We start from the raw sequence: 22,124 nt of genomic DNA, 5'->3' as shown, positions 1-22,124 counted from the left end.
TTTACACTCACACGTGAAAATGGCTGCAAACAGATGCGCAATTATACAACCGTACATCTTTGGAAAACAGAAGTGGAGCCTCCTGCAACAAGAATGCAGCAAGTGGTCTCTGGAAAAAGCTCTCGTCTTTTCCAGCAGCCATTGTACAGCTGGCCACCACACTGAAACTCTGCCTGGAACTCTGCCTGGGTTGCTAAGTAACCGGCAGGGCTTTGATGGGGTTGCTAGGTAACGGGCAGTGCCTGCTGATTTGTGATGTTACATTCTGGAGGTTATCGAAACAGCTCATTTTCCAAACACCAAAAAGTATTAGCTTAACACTTTCTGGGTGTTTTTTTAAGCACTTGGGTTGTTTCTAGAAGCAGTAGAAACCTAAAAGGAAGTATAAAAACATTAATTTTAGATTAAAGGTCCACTTAAAGGTTTACAATAAAATGCTTACTCAGATTTTTTTTGTTTCCCATTTCTTCTTTTTGCATTTTGAAGCTCTACTTAGAACAGTCTTAACATTCAGCAGTGCAAAATGTGAATTCTTGCCATTTTTCAACTGGTCTTCAAACTTTGATCAGGAGTGCACGATGGGGCAGAGGGCGTGCAGAGTGCAGCAGTGGTGCAGTTCATGGGTCCAGCAGAAAACATGCTCTCAGCAGGGGATCAGTTCCACAGGAAGATGCTCGGGGAGTTTTAAGGAAAAGTGGGAGAACTTTTTAGAGGAGCGCCTTGAGTAGTAATGAGCGGATCTCAGCCAACAGGATTAGTCACACTTAAGCAAGTCCTACGTCTTTCCACCTCGGAAACTAAATCTGGCTAACAGGAGAGTTTACATCCTTTGTTTGTCGTTACTGGTCCAGATTTAGTGAGCGATTACCCTCACTGTGTTTGCTTATGCACGGAGATAAAACAAGTCATAGTGCATAGTCATTGCACAAATCCCCAAAACTGCCTCAAGGGAGAAGCTTTGCATGCGTACAGTAAGTCACGAGCGCAGGCAGCCATAGGAATGACAGTCAGCCGCTTTTTTCTTCCTTCTTGGCCTACTTACTGACGATGTGCCACAGGGAATAGGGGCTGCACACGGGCTGCTCGAGCAGAACAGTGCAGGCGGAGGCGTAAAGGGGCTGCGGATGCCGCTGCCTATGAGGGCACGTGTTCATCCGCCGAGTCAGAACGCTCCGGAGCGGAGACACTTCGGCGGAAGAGGAGGTGGCGTACGAGGGAGCCCGGCGACCGGTTGTCGGGGAGCGGGACAGGTCGCCGAGGCTGTGGCAGCGCTCGGGCGCCGGGCCAGCCTGCGCACGAGGGCGCCTGGGGAGGGTGGCGCTGGGGCTGGCATCCTCCGCTGGCGTTAAAGTGTGAGAAAAGAGGAAGAGGAAGGGGTGAAGTAAAGAGGAGAGAGAGCCTCACTGGACTGGACACAGGTAGTTTGGAGTGGTGCACTATGACAGAAACAAACCTACACTTCCACAGTCCAGTACCTCCTACCGCTGGGAAACGACAGATGGGGAGAATCGAGTCACAATTAAACCAACAAGTTCAGTTAGAGACAGTTTGAACGATTCACTTCAAGCAGGGACAGCTGACCTGATCCAACCACTAAAAGCTGTGGAAAACAAGCAGTTTTAGGTGTAAATATTACCTTTAGAATAAAAAATTCTCTTATTGTCATTGTGCACGAAAGAAAAGATAAAAAAATTTTAAAAAGCAGCTCACAAAGGCATGTCAAATAATTGACTAAAGTAATTACATCTCAGTAAATATAGAAATAGTATAAACAAACAGAAATAACTGTAATGTTAAGAAAAAAATTTATCAATAAATTTATTCATACAACTCCCAATATAGGGATTAAAGTTTTCAACTAATAAGTTAATCTAAAGCTGATTAATCTTATCGGCCACTTCCATAAAATATGAATGTTCTCTTGTCATTTCGATGACGTCTCTACATAAAATAAAAGGGCTAAATTTTTTACGGTAATGTTTTTAAATATAAAAACAAAACGTAAAATTTTAACATTATATTGTGTCACCTGTATTAAATACTGGCTGAATAAACTGAAAATGTATTTTCTCACATTATTAAACTTGGACGTATTTATAAACCATAACCAAGAACTCCATACGTTGCTGAGTAGAAAAATAAAAGATGAAAATAATAATGTGTTAAACACGTAATTCCCCATGAACATAGAGATGTTCATACAGAAGTCTTTGTATGTAAAGGAATGTTAAAACTTCGCTCCAACCGAACAAAAACCTCAAAACCAACCTTGCTTATCGGCGCCATGTTTTTACTGTTTTTCTGCGTCTTCTCCTTCGCAGCACATCAATCATTTCTAAATGAGGAGTTGTCACTGCTCCGTCATGCAGCTCGGCTAAATGACCGCTATTAAGGTGAAACTAAAGGACTTTGCCGAGTGTCTATATTTCATAACTTAAGAAGCTTGTAGAGTATTTATATTTTAAAACAAAACCGCTTAACGTGAATTTTTCATCCCACAAGCGACTCTGTTTGAACCGTTTATCTTTCCCTTTCTGATATAACCCCGCCGCCATCTTTGTTTCTGTTACTTGCGCCGCTTAAAGATGACCGGCGGCGCCCTCTGATGGATGGCAGCCAAACTACAACACTATAATGAGGCGTAAGCGGACGTTATGGAAATAATTTTATTAAAGTAAATCATTAGTTGACAATTAATCATGATTAGATTAATTGTTTGAATCCCTAATCCCAACCAATCTCTACGACGGATGCAGAAAAAGAAAACAAAAGTTTATTCTACAGAAAAATAACCTAAGTTACAAATGTTGATTTTTTTTCTTTTCTGAGATTTCTGAGTTTTTTCAAGCAAACTTTCAACTTTTTATTTACAGATATTTCTCAGTTTTTTTCTAGATCATTTCTGATATCTTTCTAGCAAATTTTAGACATTTCAAGCTCAGAAACTTAGAAGATTAACTTCTCAGAAGATTAATTTCAAAATTTCAGAGTTTTTGACGGAAATGTACTGCTCCTTTAATTTTTTTTAAATCTACAATGACCCTAATATGCCGTCGTAAATCTCCTTCAATTTGAAGAGGAAGGTTTATTTTGAAGATCAGACACAGCCGGGTATTGTAACAAACACTAAAAGCTAATTTGATCAGAAAAATAAACAAGCTTAAAAGAAAACGGTTCCACTTATGCATCATTCTGTGGGGCTTCTAATGTTATTAATGCATTAGAGAAGCTGATAGAATAAGAAACAGCTAATTGGTTAAAACTTGGACACAGTTGTGTGTTTAAAGATGACAGTGAACGCAAAGGTGCGTAAATAATTAAAAATGTCTAAATAATTTATAAAAGCCTTGACCTTTAACTATACTGATAATTTGTGGTCTTAAAGGAGGACAATGAGACCAATTCATTTAAACTCTACCAATTATGATAAGAGAAATCCAACAAGAACTAATAAGGAAAATTGTATATATTTATGCACTTACTTGAGTCTGTGTGAATTAGAGAAAATACATAACATATTTTTAAATCATAGCTATGTATTTGTTGAATAACCATTACACTCCGGAAAAAGAGGAAAATAAATCATTATAAGCCCAAATGCCAATGATAAGTGTGCACAAAATGGCACTGTAATGCTAAAAGGAAAGCTCAAAAGTCAATAACATTCAAGCAAATGAATAAGAGACCTTTAGAAACACAAGGACGATAAAATTCAATCTTTGAAAGGTAAGATTTTGTAATAAAAATCAGATGACTGCATGTCCTTGTAACAGTTGAAACCAGATTTTAACTGCATAAAAAAAAGAGATGTGCTTCATTTCTCCATCTGTTGTTAAATCAAAGCAAACATTTACAGGTTCACTTTCTGCTTGCTAAATGCCAGAATCATAAAATAGATTTTTTTTATTACCGTCTTTAAAACGAGACATTTTCATATATCTCCTGAGCATTTGGTGGAACTGCCTTTTGGAGTTGAGTTTTGGGCAGCACCTAATGATTATTTTAGTTTTGGGTGGCACATATTCACAGACAAAGGATTTATTTTTTATCTTAAAATACATTTTTAACTTAATTACTGCTTTTGGTAAGTTTGTCTTTCAGCAAATGGCATTTTTTTTAGAGTGTAAACTCCAGCTAGTAATTATTTTAATAATGGATTAATCACGACTAATCGTTTCAGTCCTGGTTGAGTTGCATGTTTTGCACCAAAACCTGTTCAACTCCAGGACACAGAATCTTCCTCCTTCCTGAACAAAATGTATGCTGAACATTTGCATGGACTTTATACTTGCAAATAGCTATTTGAGCAGAGGAACGCGGGCGGCTCCTTCAGGCATTTGGAAGTTTTCTGATGACGCCACACAAGGAAACGGTGAAATTGAGGTCTTAGCTTAAATAAATCCACAGGTAGGACTCGAAATACTTAGAATACTGGCTTTAATTGCATAAATATTTTACATATAAGAAAGAATATCATCTGTATAGTCTTACCTCTGTAGATAGCGGGAAGGGGCAGTGAGGACAGACCCTGACTTTGCATCTGCTGCTGCTGCTGGAGTCTTCTCTTCGCCTCCAGAACCGGGTTCTCAAACTGGGTTCTTCTATTTATATGACTAGAACGATAAAAGAAAGGAAGGAAGGATAAAATTCAGATTTTACTGCGTCCTTCTGGGCATAGATCAGGGTTTCACCAAATCAAAATGAAGACGTTTGAGAACTTATCGATTATGAACAAAATTTAAGACTTGATCACACCAAATGTGTAATATATACATTTGGTGCGATCAAGTATATATAAGTATATATACTGTATATTCATATGTAGAAATTAACGTGAACTTTGTCAAATTTGGTTTATTTATTCTCCAAAGTCATTTTGTTTAATCAAAATATTATTTTCTCCTGACATTAAATTGTGTTTCGTTCTGCTCTGCTGCTCTTGGCAGTTGGTGGTTACCGTAGTAACCAGTAACTGCCAGCTCCTCCCCTTTTTCTGTTGCCGTCGCCAACCGTGGCACCACTAGTATCAGCACTTTTTTCTTTACAAGTATTATATTTTTTCATATATTTTAGACAAATTTAATCATACACAGAGTTTTATGTGTAATTTTGTCACTTTTTGTATATATTTTTTAACTGTTATAATTACAGTTGTGCATTTTAGTTGTGTTTAATTTTACAACTATTAACTATTGTCAACTATTTGCTCTGTAGTTTGTTTAGGTTTATTTACTGTATTTTATTTACCATATAATGAATGTTAGTATATTTTATGTTAAAACATACTAATATATACTTCTAAAATATATATTAATTGTTATTTATGTTAAAAATGAGATTATTTATGTATATTAATGATTAAATTAATGTTAATTAAGACTATACAATCACAATTAACTTGTCCATTTTCTGTTGCCATCTGTATTTTACTCATGATAACACAAAAAAACTCAAACTTTTGCCAAACAGAAAAGTCCAGTGAGAAAATAAATACATAGTATATATGACAAAATCTAAGGCTTGCTATTAGTGTTATTTAAGGCCAAAATAAATTTCTAAAATAAATTTAAGACATTTTAAGGCCTTATCTTGAGATACATAAATTTAAGACTTAATGTTTTCATTTTACATACATGAATATAATATTTTTAAGGATGCTCGGACACACTGTGTGATAAACCATTAGCTGTATATTGCTATAATGACTAATTAAATGGCTGGTAGTCATTTTGTAAGAGCTGTAGAATAGTTTTGCATATTTAAAAACCAAACAATTGATTCTGGGCTTTTTTCAATAAACAATTCATCAAATTACTTGATAATAATCAAGGAAACCTGGATATCTCATTAAATTTAGTTTAAATCGTTGACTACATGTAGTGTAATTTGCCAGCATGGGGTAATTAGTCATCATTAAATATTTCCCTGACTTTATGAGACTTCATTGTGTGCCAACACACACACAGGCACAATTCATCTCCTCTCTACTTAACTTTTAATGAACGCCCTAAAGTACTAATTATGTAACAGTTTTACGGTGGTTTGAGTTAAAGAAGCGCGCAGTGTCTTTTAGATCACAACAAAACAAAACAATACCTGTAGAGGGATATGAAGTACGTACAGGTGACAATTTGTTATTGTTTTTTTTTTAACCCAGGTATATTCTTGTGATTTTCCAAACATATCGAAGTTGTAAAGAATGAAACGCCATAATAGCGAGGAGAGACCACTGCAGCAGTTAGTCTGAGATACACGAGTGCAAATTCTTGCTCCTGAGTTAATCTATTAATAAATACAAGCACCAAAACCGTATCAGACACAGGCTAATAGAAAAACCAAGGCACAGACTGGCTAATAAACTTCCTTCAAAGCCTGCAGGAGCATAAATGGAGAATTTCCTACTGTGAACTACTCATAATAAACATGATTAATACTGCACCAACAAGCTACGCAGGAAAATCAAAGGCAATATTAAAGATGCACTAAACTTACTCGACGTAGTAGCTGCCGTAAATGGGGTCATCGATTTTCTCCCAGCCGTAAGGAAGCTCTGGGGAGAAAACGCACAACACAGAGAAAACAATAATGAAGGTTTTTGTTCGTTCTATTATCACATATCAGCATATTGACTATGCATAGAGAAATACTGCATTGTTTTAATAAAGAGGCATCTGATTTGAAGCTGGACTAGTAAATATTTTTCAATCAATTCTAATCAATTTTAAACTAAAACTCATAACTATACAAAATCCTTTTTTAAAATATCTATTAAAAATACAAATCTAATGCTTTTTAAGACTTTTATGAATGAAGTTTAAGACCTTGTGACAGAAATGTACAAAATAAAATGACATTTTTTACATTGCAGTCGTGCAAAGCTTTTCTGCACAGATGAATGTCAAACAACCAGCTGCCAATAAATTTACACTTACCCATGATAGATGTAAAAAAGCTAGCTAGCAAGAATGTATTAGCAGCTAGCTAATAGTAGCCTCAACTGCTAGCTAGTCAACAAGAGTATATTCATAGTTAGTGGTAGTCTCAAACACCAGCTAGCTAGCAATAGTATATTAGGAGATAGTTAGTGGCAGCCTTGAATGTCAGCTAGCTAGCAATGATATATTAGCAGGTAGTTAGTAGTAGCCTCGAATGTCAGCTCGAATCACAGAAAGGAATGTCTGCTTGTGACTCAAACTTTTCCTTGACATAAAATAAGTTACATTAAATATATGAGATTAAATAGTCTTAAGACCTGTGGTTAATGTCTAAGGTCAACTTACATTTATTTAAATTAATTTAAGACATTTAAATGGCTTCATTTCTTTTGTACATGAATTTAAGGATCCACTGACACCCTGTCCTTCATCAGGTTGATGTTTCAATAAATAAGGCTGATCCATTTCTAATACAACCAAGTAATTTCTCATATTTCAAAATAGTTTCTTGAAAATACAAAATGTACACCAATTATTCATGGATTGGGACTGTGAAGATCAATAATAATAAAAATAGAGCCTCAACATGTTGCATTCATTGATTTAAAGAGGCCAGTGGCTCTTTTATGCTGTTCATCAGATGCATCTCTAAACAGAAAACGCTCCTAATATTGACGGTGGCTGAATTTAAACCCATAAATTATTTATGTCCTGCATCTCCTCTGGGTTGCAAATCTTGTGTTTTGATGGGGGAACTTTGAAAAGAGTCACAAGAGTTTCTTTTTGGACAGGCACAAAACCTGAGGGTGTTAAATCCCCAAGGCATAAACTGGAGAATATTTACAGCTTCTGCAGAAAAGTTAACGAACTCCACGACTGAAACGGGTTGCAGCTATGAACTGTACATGAAAGCCGTTAGATTTGCACTTTCCTTTGACAAAAGCTACTTTTAAAAGAAAAGTTGATTAACATATTGACAAAAATCACCATCATCATGACATTTGTTCAAACACTGGACTTTGAAAGCTACAAACCGGAACCCAATGTGCCCAACTATGGGAAAGCCATCTGTTATCCGTAGCATCTTTTTCCTGCATGTCTTCGTTATTCATATTTTACGCCGAGCATCTGATGACAGGAGACTTCTAAGACAAGTGACAACTCGAATGAATTTGGTTTCCACGATGCCTAGCAACAGCAACAAGCTCAGTGTAAATGCAGCTACAGACAGGCTGAGCATCCAAATTCAACATGATCACCACTGTTCCACAACGCTTCCTCCAAGCGACAGCAATCACAACGTGTAGAAAAGAGTCAGCTATCTAGGAAAGTTGGAAACCAACATATTTAAAGGCGACCTGAAGAGGTTGGGGTAGGTCTCCAGGCGATTCAAAACATGTTCATTAAATTTTTTGCAAAAATAAGCCTTAAAAAAGTTTTTAGTATGCCTAGTTCCGCCTACTTTGAGCCTCTTGTCACTTTAAATCCAAATAAGTTGTTGCTTAGCCAACGTTTTCACTCACATGAGAAAATGGCTACAACAACAGCTATGAGCATCTACAATAGCGGTTCTCAACATGGGCGGTACTGCCCCCCGGGGGGTGTTCAGAGGACGGCAGGGGGCGCTAGTGGAATTTTTTACAAAAGGGGGGCACTGGGATTCCTTTGGGGGGCGTTTGGTCGAAGGTAAACTTTACACATTAAATGCACAACAATACCCATTTAGACTTTGAGCAACTTGGTAAAACTGTATTTCGTAACATTAAAACATGCCCGGCTGCAACTGCATCGATGGCAGCTCTTCTTCTATTCAGTATTTGTAGCTTCTTGGCGCAGCTCCGTTCCTGCTACTAGTAGCTTCACCGCATCAGTTCAGCGTTACACCGGCTGATGACGTTGCTGTGATTCACTTTGTCTGGTATTTTTGTACATATTTTTGCCAGTTCTGTGATCATGTCAAAGCAGCAACTTATATTAAAAAGTGTTTTATTTCCATTTGAAAACTGCCCGCTTCCATGGAAGGACAACAGAAAATCGCTCTTATAAACATGTAATTACTAAAATCACGACGCCATCACTTTGTATCCCTCTGAAAAATGAACCCATTTAAATAAGGAAATCCCTCCATGGTGATACCTCGATAGAGAGCGTTCATTTTATAGCGATAACGCCGGTGCTGTACGTGGTCCGGTATGAAACGGGTGTGATAGAACAACGGTACCACCGCACTTTTAAATTTCAATAATCAGAATGCAGAAAATGTTTCAGTTGTTTTAAAAGGTTTATGTCAGTCTGGGAAATTATTTTTGATGATAAATACAGAAAAGCATAAAAATCAAAAGATCTACAATAGTGATAGTAACTTTAATAATAAAATAATAGTCAGTACAAAGTAGCCTTCAAATTCTTTACCACCCCCCACCAAAGGGGGGCGCTGGCCCAAAAAAGGTTGAGAAACACTGATCTACAATATGTCCTTAATGAATTTGAGTTACAACTACATTTAATTTCTCTTTGGGATCAATAAATTACTTTTTAATTTCAACTTAAAGAACCAGTTGGTCAAAACTGCTGGAGCTCAGATTGGGTTGCTAGGTAACGAGCTAGCAGAACTTGCTGATGTGTGGCTTTACATTCCAGAAGTTTTTGAAATGGATCATTTTTACAAACAATAAAATACATTAACTTGTTAGCAAAAAATGGCTAGGTTTTTTTTTGTTTGTTTTAAGCATCAGAGGTTCCCTTTAAGGTTCAATATGTGATTCAGAACATGAAAATTCATGAGTTTTCAAAGTTTGGGAGACGACAAACTTGCTTTAAATGTCAAAAATCAACGGAAGAATTAAATATATTTACAAATGACCATCATACAACTGCATACAGACCAAATTACACAAATGATTAACAATCCCCTCAAGATTGTTTTTTTTAAAATGTTTCAGAAACACCAAACAAATGGGTCAACAGCAGTTTAGCTGAATTTTTAATTAAGCTTAAAACATTAACCAAAAATAATTAGTGGTTTTATTTCAGGATCTTAAATGGTTTTATACACACAGTGACAAAGACACAGTGACCAAGTACAACTCAGGTGGTGTAAAAATGACACCAATAGGTAATTAATTAAAAGCATCTGACCAAATTCGATAAGTAAAGTAAGTTTGATCGGGATAATGACAAAAAAAAAAAGCAGAAAAAGACCTTTTAACTACCTGAGTCCCCTGAATAACCCACAGTTAGTCAAAAACCACTAGGATTTTTCACTATTTTATTCACTCATCTCCAGTTATTAAACATTAATAACTGTTTTCACCGTTTACAGGCTGCGACGTACATGTGCACATGCATACAGATTATGGGAGTCCTTCCACACAACATCATTCACATGTGGGACACACACGAGTGCAGCAGATCAAAGGGACGTCAAGCAGCTCAGCGGCTTTCTAATGAAACGCTTATCCATCCAAACGTCCACAGGAAACAGCAGGGAGCCACAAATGGCTCGAATTTCAGCAGCAGAGAGACACGACATGGCCGTTAAAGAGTCTGCGTTTTGCTACGACTTGATTTCTATTCTCACTTCTTTCATATGTTTGTTTTAATAAGCCGCTAAAATAATTGGGTACAATTTGGGACTGCTGAAAGGGAGAAGGAGACAGAAAAGTGTTGGTAAATGTTTAAAAACGTTGATTAAAGTTCACAAGATTTGCTAAATTGTAGGAATGGGTTAACAAGAATCTGAAACTCAACAAAAAAGTGAATAAACTTATGAATAGAATCAATAAATGAATGAAAGTGTAAAATCTGCTAATTGATTTAAATCCAATATGGCTTGAATAAATTAATATTTACCAGGATAAGGGGTATAAAGATGGATTTCTAGAACATAAATGTATTATTTCTCTAGTCAAACAAGTTAAACTATATGAATCTAGTCATATTAAAACCGGATAAAATAAGACAATACAGGGCAAGAAATGTATTGGCTCGCTTTAATAAGGAGTAACACATAAATATAAAAAATCTAATTAATTGCAGAAAATTCTATGCAAAAAATCAAAAATCTTAAGTATTTTTGGTCTATTTTCTAGTGTACACCGGAAATAAGTAACTTTTCAACTTTTTTAAGTCAATAAATCCTAAATATTGATAAAAAAAAACTAATAGTTTCACAGGCAGATTGTTTAAGTTATGGAAAAAATGTCACATTATGAGTGGAACTGCAACTTTTTCACCATTATTAAGAAATTGTTTATTTACCCCAAGCTGCTATATCTCACTGAAAAGTTGCTTTTATGTTAGTTTTATCTTACTTCAAGTAAACTAATTTATTTGGACTAGCAATTAAACCAAAGTTTACTTGGTAAGATTTTGTGTTTTTTCATAGTGAGGATGCTCAGAGTTTTCTTCATTATTATTAATTATAATTCTTTATACTAATAATACTCCAAATGTTTCAGTTCTTAGAACCAGTTTTCTTTTTCAGGTTACAGAGAATAAAAAACCAAGAATGAAGCACCTTTAACCATTTTAGTGAAAATATTTAACATGAGAGGAAATAAAAAGTGTATTTATTGTTTCAGTAGTGAAATTGGTTAATTATTCAGAAGGTTTGTCTCATTTTAACATGTTTGAGGACATTACAGTGTTTTCTTTCAGTTAGCATTGTGCTAACAACTTTAAGGACAATATTTTTGAATGAAATTATGTTTAAAATCAGAATTTGAAGTAATTTTTAAGATGGTCCCTGTGGAAAATTTCTAGTCAAGTTAAAACGTTCAACCTACAGACATCTTCCTGCCACTAGGAGGCGTCGCACCATCCTCTCCTCCTCAATCTTTCCTTCATATTTCCCCGTAATAAATTGACTCCGAGAGAAACCGTCTTTGAAGTTGAGCTACATGCTCAAAAGGTTTTTATTCTCCTTTTGCCTAATTTGGACTCGAGTGTGACAAACCACACAGCCTTCAGAGTCTGTGGGGTCTTTCTTCATTTCTTGCAGCTTTGAAAAGCAAAGACGCTGAACTGAAACATTTTCACCGCCTGCAGACCTTTCCTTAGTCACCAAAATTCGAGTCACATCTCGCTGCTTGGTGCACCTTTGATTCAATTCATGCAGGAGAAGAACTTTACTCTGGACGGATCAGAGGGAAATTATTCTTGCCAACAGAGGCAAAAATCTAGTCAGTTGAGCTCTGAACACTGCAAAAACACAAAATCTACCAAGTATTTTCATCTACTTTCTAGTGCAAATATCTTAGAAGACATAAAATAAAACAAAACTAACTTACAAGTAACTACAGCAAGATAAAGGAGCTTGTTTTAAGTCAACAATTCCTTAAATATAGATGTAAAAATACAAGTTCTACTGGCAGATTATTTCACTCATAAGTGAAAAATGTGAAGAAAAAAAAATATCCAAAACTCGAAAGTGATTTTTATGATTGTGTTTTAGGGTCATTGTAGATAGAATAAAAGGAGAAATTTTCCACCCAAAACTCAGAAATTTTGTGTTTAATCTCAGAAATTTTCTGGCAAACTGAAATTTTCTAGAAAAATTTTCAATCATTTGAAATTCAGAAATTTCCAAATGTTTATGAAGAAAATTTCTATTAAACTAATTTTTTTTTTCTAGCAAATTTTCTTATTTTTCTAGAAAATTTCTGAGTCTTTTTGGCAGAAATGTAATACTTTGCTGTATTGAAAAAGTTTTCAGTTACTATTGGGCTCGATTGAACAAATTTATTTAAATTAATGACGGAATTTGAGTCAAAAAAGCAGATTTCAGTAAAACTTTCTGGATAAACTTAATTTTACCTTCTGTTAGAACCTGGCTATAAGAACACAAATACTTTGTTTTACTTTACGTTTTCCTGTGTAGGAAAATTATATTTGTAACAATTTATCTGCATCTACGGGCCAAATCTGTGTCATTTTGTAATTATAGTATGGGGCCGCACAAAATCAGTGAAGGGGCCATGAATGGTCCACGCACCACACTTTTGGACACCCATGTTGTAAGTGAAATCTACCAGTGGAACTAGTATTTTTTTAATCAATATTTAGGAATTATTGACTTAAAATAAGCTCTGTTCTTGCTGAAAGTTACCAGTAAGTTAGTTTAGTAGAAAAAAAGAGAAAACTAAGATATTTACACTGGAAACTCGACTAAAACCACTTGGTAAGATTTTGTGTTTTTGCAGTGTATTAGGTGTCATTTTAATGGGATCTTCTGCTGACTTTACGTTTTTCCACTCTTAAAGACTTTATTTTTCTTAAAAACATATTTTATTTTTTATTATAAAGGCATTTTTATGCAGGTTTTACTTCTATCGGTTGCTGCAGGTAATCTTTATTTTATCTTGTTAAAATATCAGATTTACACTTTTCATTTTTGTATTTTCATTCCTGCCTTTTCCTTTCTGCAGGTCCATTTATTTAAATGTTTTCATTAGAGTTTTATTTTTCAGTAACAGAGGTCAGGTTGGCGATGGTTGACTTAGATTCATGTAATTTAGTTTTTATGTCTTTGTCTTTCCTGTGGAGTTTTAACAACATCATCCTAATTTTTTCAGCTGATTGCTTTTAACATAAAGAGCTGGGAATAATTCAGGTGCCTTAGTGTGAACAACAAACAGCACTGAGTTAAAATTAAAAAAATGTGATACATTTCATCCAACAAAATTAATCTGGTGATAATAAGAACTGCAGCTGTGCACATCTCACTGGATAAATTAAGGGTATTATCTGCAGATACTACAGAGAGAAATTAATTTCGCCTGATCTTTTGGGAATTAGCCTGCTGCCGTCCTCAAGATGATGAAAGCCTGGTGTTTGTACAAAGATATACTATTTTATTTTACAATTATTCACAGGTAATTTCTGTTTTAGAAGCGTTTACACGGAACTTATGAGGCAAAATTCACATTTTAAATGTTCTTATGCTTCTATTCTGTTTCTAAAAACAGCCCAAGTGCTTAAAAGAAAATAAGCCGTTTCAAAAACCTGCCAATTGAGTTACATACTACGGGCAATGCTCCGTTACCTAGCAACCAAGCGGAGCTCCAACATGTTTGGTCAGCTGCTTTTACCACTGTACAATAGATGCTGGAAAGAAAAAAATAGAAAAAGAAAAAAATGTGTTTTGTTGCTGACTTACTATTCAGAAACCACTTGTTGCATTCTTGTTGGTTGTGCAGGAGGTTCCACTTGTGCTTTTCACAGATGTATGGCTGCATAATTGTGCATCTGTTTTTACGTGTGAGTGTAAACGTTAAGTAAATATCGAACTGAACAGACTAAAATCTCATTATCTAAGAATGATTTTATGGAAAAATGTAAAGAATATATTTTGTATAGGCCATAAACCTGTTTAAGGAAGAGCAATAAGTAACATTTAAGGCTTTAGGATGAGATACCATCACATGTAAGATGAAGATATCACTCTGAAGTGAATCATTGTAGGCTAAGATAATAATTACTTGTAGTTTAAGGAACTGGAGAACAAATAAATGAGGAAATTCTTCATATTTTGAGATGAAAGCCTGTCGGTTATAATCAAAAACAGAGTAAAAAGAGATGCCGAGCGCTTTGAGCGACGCTCTGCGGCCCTGTCAGATGTGATTTTCTCTGAACCTCACTGACGGATGAAAATGACCCGGCAGAGAAAACCTCACCTGCCGCCAATTTAACACCTTCAGCTTGACTGAAGGGGTGAACAGGGCTGAGAATAAAGAGGTGGTTTAAAAGCACCGAAACGCAGCAGGCGCTGCAGCTGCTGATTTATTCTGCCTCCGTTTGGAAACCTGGGGATAATCGGCCAAGAAATGTAGTAATGCATTAACAGAGCAGGACCAAAACTCTAGTTTGGTTTCCAATAAATGGTCCTCTGTGTTCTGTTTTGTGTTTCCAGTATGCTGGAATATGTGAGTAAGTCATCCTATTTTGGTCTAACCAAAGATTTTCCAACTTTTCACATCTGGACAACAGAAAAGTCAATTAGTGGGTCATTCAGTCACCAGAACAGAGCAGAAATGTCAAATATTGACAGATTTTAACTATTCAAAAGCCGGATTCTGACTTTATTTTCTCAGAATTTTGACTTTAAATTATAATTATGTGCCATATGATGTCAAAATCCAAATACATAACCAAAGATTTTTCAATTATGTTGTTAGTGTATGAAAATATTCACAAAACTGTTTCTTCCTTGTTACAGGATTTGGAAAGCTTCACTTTATCCACACTGTTTCATAGACTTAAGTTGTAAGACAAGATTTGCCTGATGGTTCATAAATAATTAAAACAATTTGGATTCTGAGGGAAAAAAATCTAATTTAAAAAGAGTTCAAATTCTGAGATTACAGCCAGAATTCTGAGAAAATAAAATACAATCTGAAATCAAAGTAAGATATTGAGATTAAAGTTAGAATTTGGAATAAAAAAAAAAAGTCAGAATTCTGAGAAAATAAAATACAAATTCTGAAATTAAAGTCAGAATTTGGAATTTAAAGTCAAAATTCTGAGGAAAAAACTGAATTATGAGTGGGGAAAAAAATCTAAATTATGAAATTAAAGTCAGCAATTTGAGCACAAGGTCAGAATTGTGATGTTAAAGTCACATTTTAGGAGAAAAATCACAATTCTTAGGAAAAAAAAAATCAAAGAAAAAGCTGGAATTCTAAGAAAAAGAAAGAAAAATTCTGAAATTAAATTCAAAATTCTGAGAAAAAAGTCAGGATTTTGAAAAAAAAAACATCTGAATTTTATTTTTTGTTTGGCCTTAATCTTTTTCCATAAAATGTAATCTTTAGATATTTGTAAGAAAGTATGTGGTTTATGAGAAAATCGTTGATCCACAACAAAATCTTTGATGCTAATAAATTCATCAGAAATTCTTTGTGAACAAAAAAGTGACCTTTTGCTCTTAAACTCATAAACCAACAATTTGTCAAGTAGCGTTTGTTTAAAAAAAATAAAAAAATAAAAAAAATAAAACAGGAGCAGAAAAATTGTGTTAACATCCGGTTCCCATGGAAACGGCATCTTTCCTCACAGCCAAGGTGATTAAATGTGGCAAAAATGTGAAAAGAGTCAAAGAAATGTTAAAGTTGTTGTGATTCTGTCGGATGTGACTTGTGTTCACAGCTTTGTTTTTCCTGCAAGGCATTCTGGGAAATCAGCATCGTCGTACTCACGGCGCCGGAACGACTCGCAGGTTTCCGACTGAAAGCCTGTCAGGTGGCAGATTAAGAACAAAAGAAGAAAAACAGATTTTGTTTTTCTAAGCTTCGAGTTTATCTCGATGTTCCAGGCGCATAAAGAGATGAACTGAACTGAGTCACAGCTCTGAATCCATGAAAACTTTCACCGTTACTTTACTAACACCTTTGATTTTTGTCTCTTTAAGGACTTTAAGTGATATATCACTATAGTGATTAAATATTGATTAAATGATTAAATATTGATTAAATGATTAAAACATTGTATTTGAGTATTATTCAGAGAATAAATTTCAGATTAATCAAGTTATATGTATTTAAACAATCTCAGTCATTTTATGCAGTACTGACATAAAATTTAGAGTTTTAACATCACAGACGGAAAAATATTGAGCTATTAAACAATAATCAAGTTAATCTTATCAGAAATCAACTTTAAAGCATGGTGGTGGCAGTATGATGGGCTGTTTTGGCTTTGAATTGCACAAAGCTTATTCAATAATGCAGCTACACTGTAAAAACACAAAACCTTACCAAGTATTTTGGTCTAATTTATAGTACAAATATCTTTAAATAAGAAAAAACAAAGTACAATTTACTTTTCAGCTTGTTTTAAGTTGATAATTCCTTTAAATTGAGAGTGAAAGTACTTATTGTTTCACTTATAACACGGGAAAAATGTCTTGTTAAAAGTGAAACAATCAGCCAGAAGAACTAAAACTTTTATTAAGGAGTTAGTGACTTAAAAGAAACCCCTATATCTTGTTGAAAAGTTAATTTTGAGTTAGTTTTGTCTTATTTCAAGAAAGCTAAGCGAATTGGACCAGAAACTGGACCAAGAATACTTGGTAAGATTTTGTGTTTTTGCAGTGCACAACACCACAAACAAATATTACAATAAAAATCATTTACAAACATAACAAAAAAGACATGATGGTGTTCCTTAAGACACAAAATTCAAACCAACTGCTTCAACGACTTACAAATATCCCGAAAAACATAAAATACTTTTTCACCACATCAGAACTAAATTAACCCTTAAAAGCCTGTTTAAATGCCAAAAGAGGAATATTTACCCTCAGATTTTCTTTCATTTTGAGTCATTAAATTTGTAGATGTTCACTATTAAAATATTGCTTAAGCTTTATTTTACCATCAAATGTGGATTATTTTAATTTATTGTGTATTCTATATGTATTCAGGCTATTTCGGTTCTGGTTCTGCTAGAGGTTTCTTCCTGTTAAAGGAGAGTTTTCCATGCATGAATTTTAAACTAACTTGAGACATTCGTCAATTCCTGCTTTCCTGATTTGTGGTATTTCTAAAAATGTTGAAATGAAAAATGTACCAAAACATGCTCACAATATTTTAAAAATTTCTTTTATGACTTATTACAAACATGCAAAACTGTCATTTTTATACCCCAAACAGCCATTTAGAGATAAAACCTCTAAATTTAAAAATAAAGGTCCTGTTTTAAAAACAAAAAATAAGGAAATGTGTAATTTTAGCTTAGATACATGAAAAAAAAGTTCAATATATATAGTATATGTATTTTTAATTTCCATGATCAGGCATGAATGTAATTCCAGAAGGCAACATATTCTTTAATTTTTTGGCTTTTGCTGAAGGCGACAACTAAAACCCAGAAAAGTCGATGTTATTATGAAATGTTTAAAAGCAGGAGGTTGAAAACTGCTGCAAAACTTTGTAGTGATTTAAACATTTATTGAAATTTTAACAACACGGTTAAGCCAAAAGAAAGAAAACTGACTGGTATGAAGTAGCACTGACAGCTAATTTCATACACACACACACACACACACACACACACACGGATTCCTGCTCCAATCTCCAGGCCCCAGGCATGCTCTGTTGGGGATGCTCTCAAAATACACGCATCAATCATGTCGCAGACAGCAACGCCGCACCTCCCCTCTACGCCGCTCCGAACCGACTGACGCAGGAGCCTCAAGGTGAAGGAGGGCGCCGCGTCTCTACGTCTATAATAACTCACCTGTAGGACTGCGCACACACACGCTGTGTCCCCTAAAAAACTTCCAGCGTAAAAAAGGAGAGACGACCGAGAAATCTATCAGAGTCGGCAGAGAAAAGTCTGAGTTGGTAGAAGAGATGGAGATTTGCCTGGACGTATCAATCTCAAGTCTATTAAAAATCAATCTGAGGGATGAATTTTCATTTTTAAGAAGCGACAGTCATGTTGAAAAATTAGGAAACGCTGCAAAAGTGAAACTTTAACATTTCTGGACATACGGAGTGTGGCTAAAACGATTAATCGTGATTAATCATGACCAACTGCAATACTCGTCAACTAATTTTGTAATTGATTAATCGTTAACTGGAGTATACAGACCAGAAAAAGGCCATTTGCTGAAACACACAAAACAGTAATGAAACCAAAACTTCTAAGCTATTCAATTAATCGGTTAATTTAAACACTGTTGTGTCATTCCTTTGGTGAATGACGAACCATCCACCAAAAAAATGTTTTATTTTTGTGTTTTAGGCAAAAAAAAAAAAAAAAAAAAAAATCTTAGTTTAAAAAGCCTAACCCAAATGTATTTGCATCTTTTGATTTAGTTTAAGGTTAAAACAATTAATCATGATTAATCAGTTGATTATTGAAACGATCAACTAATTTAGTAAAAAAGGCAATATTCTGAAAGAACACACAGAACCAAAACTATATAAAAAATATTTGTACAATTTGAATTTAGGATTTAAAAAAATAACCTTTATCTAAAAATAGTAATAATAATAATGTTAAATTAAGCAGGTTTTGCCGTCCAATTATTGATTGATTGATGCAAAAAGTTCTCAATCTACAACTGACCAACAGTTCACTAAAGGAATGATTTGTTGTTGCAGTTTAGGCAGTAAAATGTTTATCGAATTATTGGTTTATAAAATGAAAAATCTGCAGAATGTGTACATTTTTTATCCGATTAATCGATTAATCATCTAACTTATCGATTAAAAAATCAAATACTAAAATAATCGTGACTTGCAGCCAAAGATGCATGTGTTAAAGGGAAATAGACCCACTGCGGTTCAGAGAAGAGATAGAAAAATGGGTTTAACGCAAGCTTTGCTGTTTCCCCAGGAGAGAACAAAGAAGAAGAAAGTGTGAGCCCAACGTTTGTCGGTGTGAGACGGTTAATAACTTCTCCCCTCACATGATCAGAATGTAATTACAAGCCGCTCTATATGCAGACGCGCGATGTCTGCGGGGGATTCGTGGAAGCGGAAGACAAAGGAGCTCTGTAATACGATTAACATCCTTCAAACCTGAGCATCACCGGAGTTATAATCCCGCTCCCTGTCAGTGTTCATTCACGCCGCTGAACCGTCTGCAGGAACCAGGATAAACAATCTGACAGATTATTTATCAGCTGGAACTCACCTTCCTGCAGTGGCTTGGAAAATTGTATTTACATTCCTAAGGGTTTAATCAAATCCTGATTTTTTTTTTTTACATGAATTTCATCTTAGCTTTAAAAACAGAATGAAATTCAGTCTTTAATTCATAAAACTTTCAACTTTTTCTCAGCTGATTGAATCAAATCAGAAACTTTCAGCAAGCATGTGGCAACAGTGGGAATGAATGACTCAGTTTTAACCAGAAAAAATTAGAGAAATTTAGAGAATCTAAGGATGCATGAACATCAGCTGTTGTTTTGTTCACTTTATTCAAACTCCAGTTTGTTATTCTACAACAAACTAATTTTCTTTTTGGGTCACATCAAGACCAAGAATGATCTTATAGGGCTGGTTGTTCCATAAAGGATTTTAAAAAGTTATTAGCAATCAGTTAAAACAATAATAAAAAGCTACGTCTGCATTCAGTAAGTACTTCTTAAAATTGTTTAAATTATTTTTAAGTCATTGTTGATTTTGAGGTGCCAGTTTAGAAATATGTGCCAGAATGTTTGAGCTTCTTTATGACTGTGAAAGTCAAAGAATTTCTCTGATTTTCTGAGAAAAAAAATCAGAATTCTGTGAAAGAAGAAAATTCTGAATTTCAAAAAAGAATTCTGAGGAAAAAAAAAACAAAAACTCTGACATTAAAGTTTGAATTTTGGAAAAAAGTCAAGATTATGCTTTTCTTTAGTGGCCAGTCTAAAATTTATACAATTAAACTTTTTCTCTTCCATAAAATTGTTCCATTTGCCTCAAGAACAATTTCAGACACTAGAAATTAAGTGTTAAATTCACAGAATAAATACAAAAATCCAACAAAATGAGCATAAAATCCTACAGAATGAGGCTAATGCACATTATAGAGAATATTTTCTATTGTAAGACTTTAATCTGTAATCACGTTACTCTAAATAAAAGTTAAACGCCTGCATCTAAATCAACCATTATGTTCAGAGGCCGTATAGAAATACTATAATGAGCCGCTGATGGCCCGCAGGCCACACTTTGGTCACCCCTTGTGTAATAAAGCAGCACTTTCCTTTAGTCTTATCACGTATATTCCAGTTAAAACACACAGCAGAGTTTGTGGCTGTAACATAAAATACTTTCTCCTAATGTTTGCTTACATTAGGAGAAAAAGAAACAAGCAGTTCCTCCGTTTCCTCTCACCCAGCCAACAAATATTTGCTATAACAGAAAGAGAAAAAAAGGAAATTAAAGAGTCTGTCCTACTTCTTTACTTCCAAAACAAAAAAAAAAAGAGACGGGAGGCGTGGAGAGGACAAAGATAGATCTGGAGGTAGAAAGAGGAGGTGAGAAAACATAAAGGCAGAGAGGCTGAAAGGGATTTATATAGTGAGTTATGCAACTAAAAGGCGCCTGTGATATCAGCGCTCTGCCTTCACTGGAGAAGATGCTGCTTTGAAACAAATAAACCCGTCGTACGTCATCGCTCAGCGTTTTGACAGGATCTGGTGTTTGGGTCGCAGCTGACTTCAAACATGAGAGAGAACAAGTTGTTCTCTAAACCAAAGGTGACAACGTTTACTTCAGGTGCTGCAGTTCATGTGAGATACAGAACATTATAATTTTCACTGCACAGACTTTCATCTGGCAGGTGATATCAGAGCTTACCTTCATCTACTAAAAAAATGTGAAGCTCCAAACAGCTCAATTAATCTCTGTTGTGTTTAAAGGTGGATATTAATTTAAGAACCCAAAAAAGCGTTTTTTCATTCAGACACACTAAAAATCAGAAAGTAGGTACATGTATGGAAGACGACATGACTTTAAATGTGATTTACCAACTGAAGTTTATTTAAATTTTGATGTTTTAACATATAAAATGGCAGTTTATGTAGGTGTAGACTCATTCAAGGAAACACTTCACATTTCAGAAATTCCTGTATGATTAACATTGAATACGCCTCATTTTAAAAGTAGTAAGAAGTATAATATCATCAGCATAGTATTTACAGGAGCTATGTTAAAGGGTTAGCTCCTAAATTCTATATATAAGTTAGTTGTGTCTTCTTTCAAGTGTACAAAAGATTAACTAGAAACTAGACAAAAACACTTAGATTTTTTTGTTTTTGCAATGTAGATTTGTTGTTTTTGAAAATAAAAAATAAATTGCCAGAAAAGTCTTAAAAGCTGCTAAATATCGCAACAAAGTCGCTAAGATAGCAAAAATACTGAGTTGGGAGTACAGCCCCACACTTGACCACGCCCCCAATTTTATTAGGCTCCGTCCACTTTTTGTGGAATTTTTAAAATTGATCAGAGTTACGCTCTTAGTTCCACTCTAAGATTGTCTGAAATTCAACTTTGTAACAGAGATACTTCTAAATGATAAATATAAAACAAATATACCCAAAATTGTAACAAAAAAACCTGCCAAACATTTTGAGTGACAGCAAATCGTATACATTTTCAAAGGTTGACCGTTACCAAGACTGTGGATTCTCCTGCATAATGATGCATTAAAAACTCTGGGGAAGTGACCTGGATGCTCCTAAAAACCCAT

The 22,124-nt window shown here is 34.7% G+C and overlaps 1 protein-coding gene across 5 annotated transcripts in view; it reads right to left on the bottom strand.

The window, feature by feature from the left end:
• The window catches only part of magi2a (membrane associated guanylate kinase, WW and PDZ domain containing 2a), a 241,991-nt gene that overhangs the window by 66,593 nt on the left and 153,274 nt on the right, over positions 1 to 22,124 (bottom strand). For 3 of the 5 annotated variants that reach the window (XM_015002568.2, XM_015002586.2, XM_088003171.1), the window contains exons 7-8: positions 6,493 to 6,550; positions 4,492 to 4,613 (exon numbers count right to left, since the gene is read on the bottom strand). In XM_015002568.2, the coding sequence (XP_014858054.2) occupies positions 4,492 to 4,613; positions 6,493 to 6,550 (180 nt within the window). Of the gene's footprint in view, positions 1 to 1,042; positions 1,340 to 4,491; positions 4,614 to 6,492; positions 6,551 to 22,124 lie in introns of all 5 variants that reach the window. The other 2 variants (XM_088003172.1, XM_088003173.1) reach the window with 1 other exon arrangement.

Source organism: Poecilia mexicana, unplaced genomic scaffold (genome assembly GCF_051168715.1).
Source record: "Poecilia mexicana isolate PSO_F unplaced genomic scaffold, ASM5116871v1 scaffold_23, whole genome shotgun sequence".
Taxonomy (NCBI): Eukaryota; Metazoa; Chordata; class Actinopteri; order Cyprinodontiformes; family Poeciliidae; genus Poecilia; species Poecilia mexicana.
This window is presented reverse-complemented; position numbering and strand designations above follow the sequence as displayed.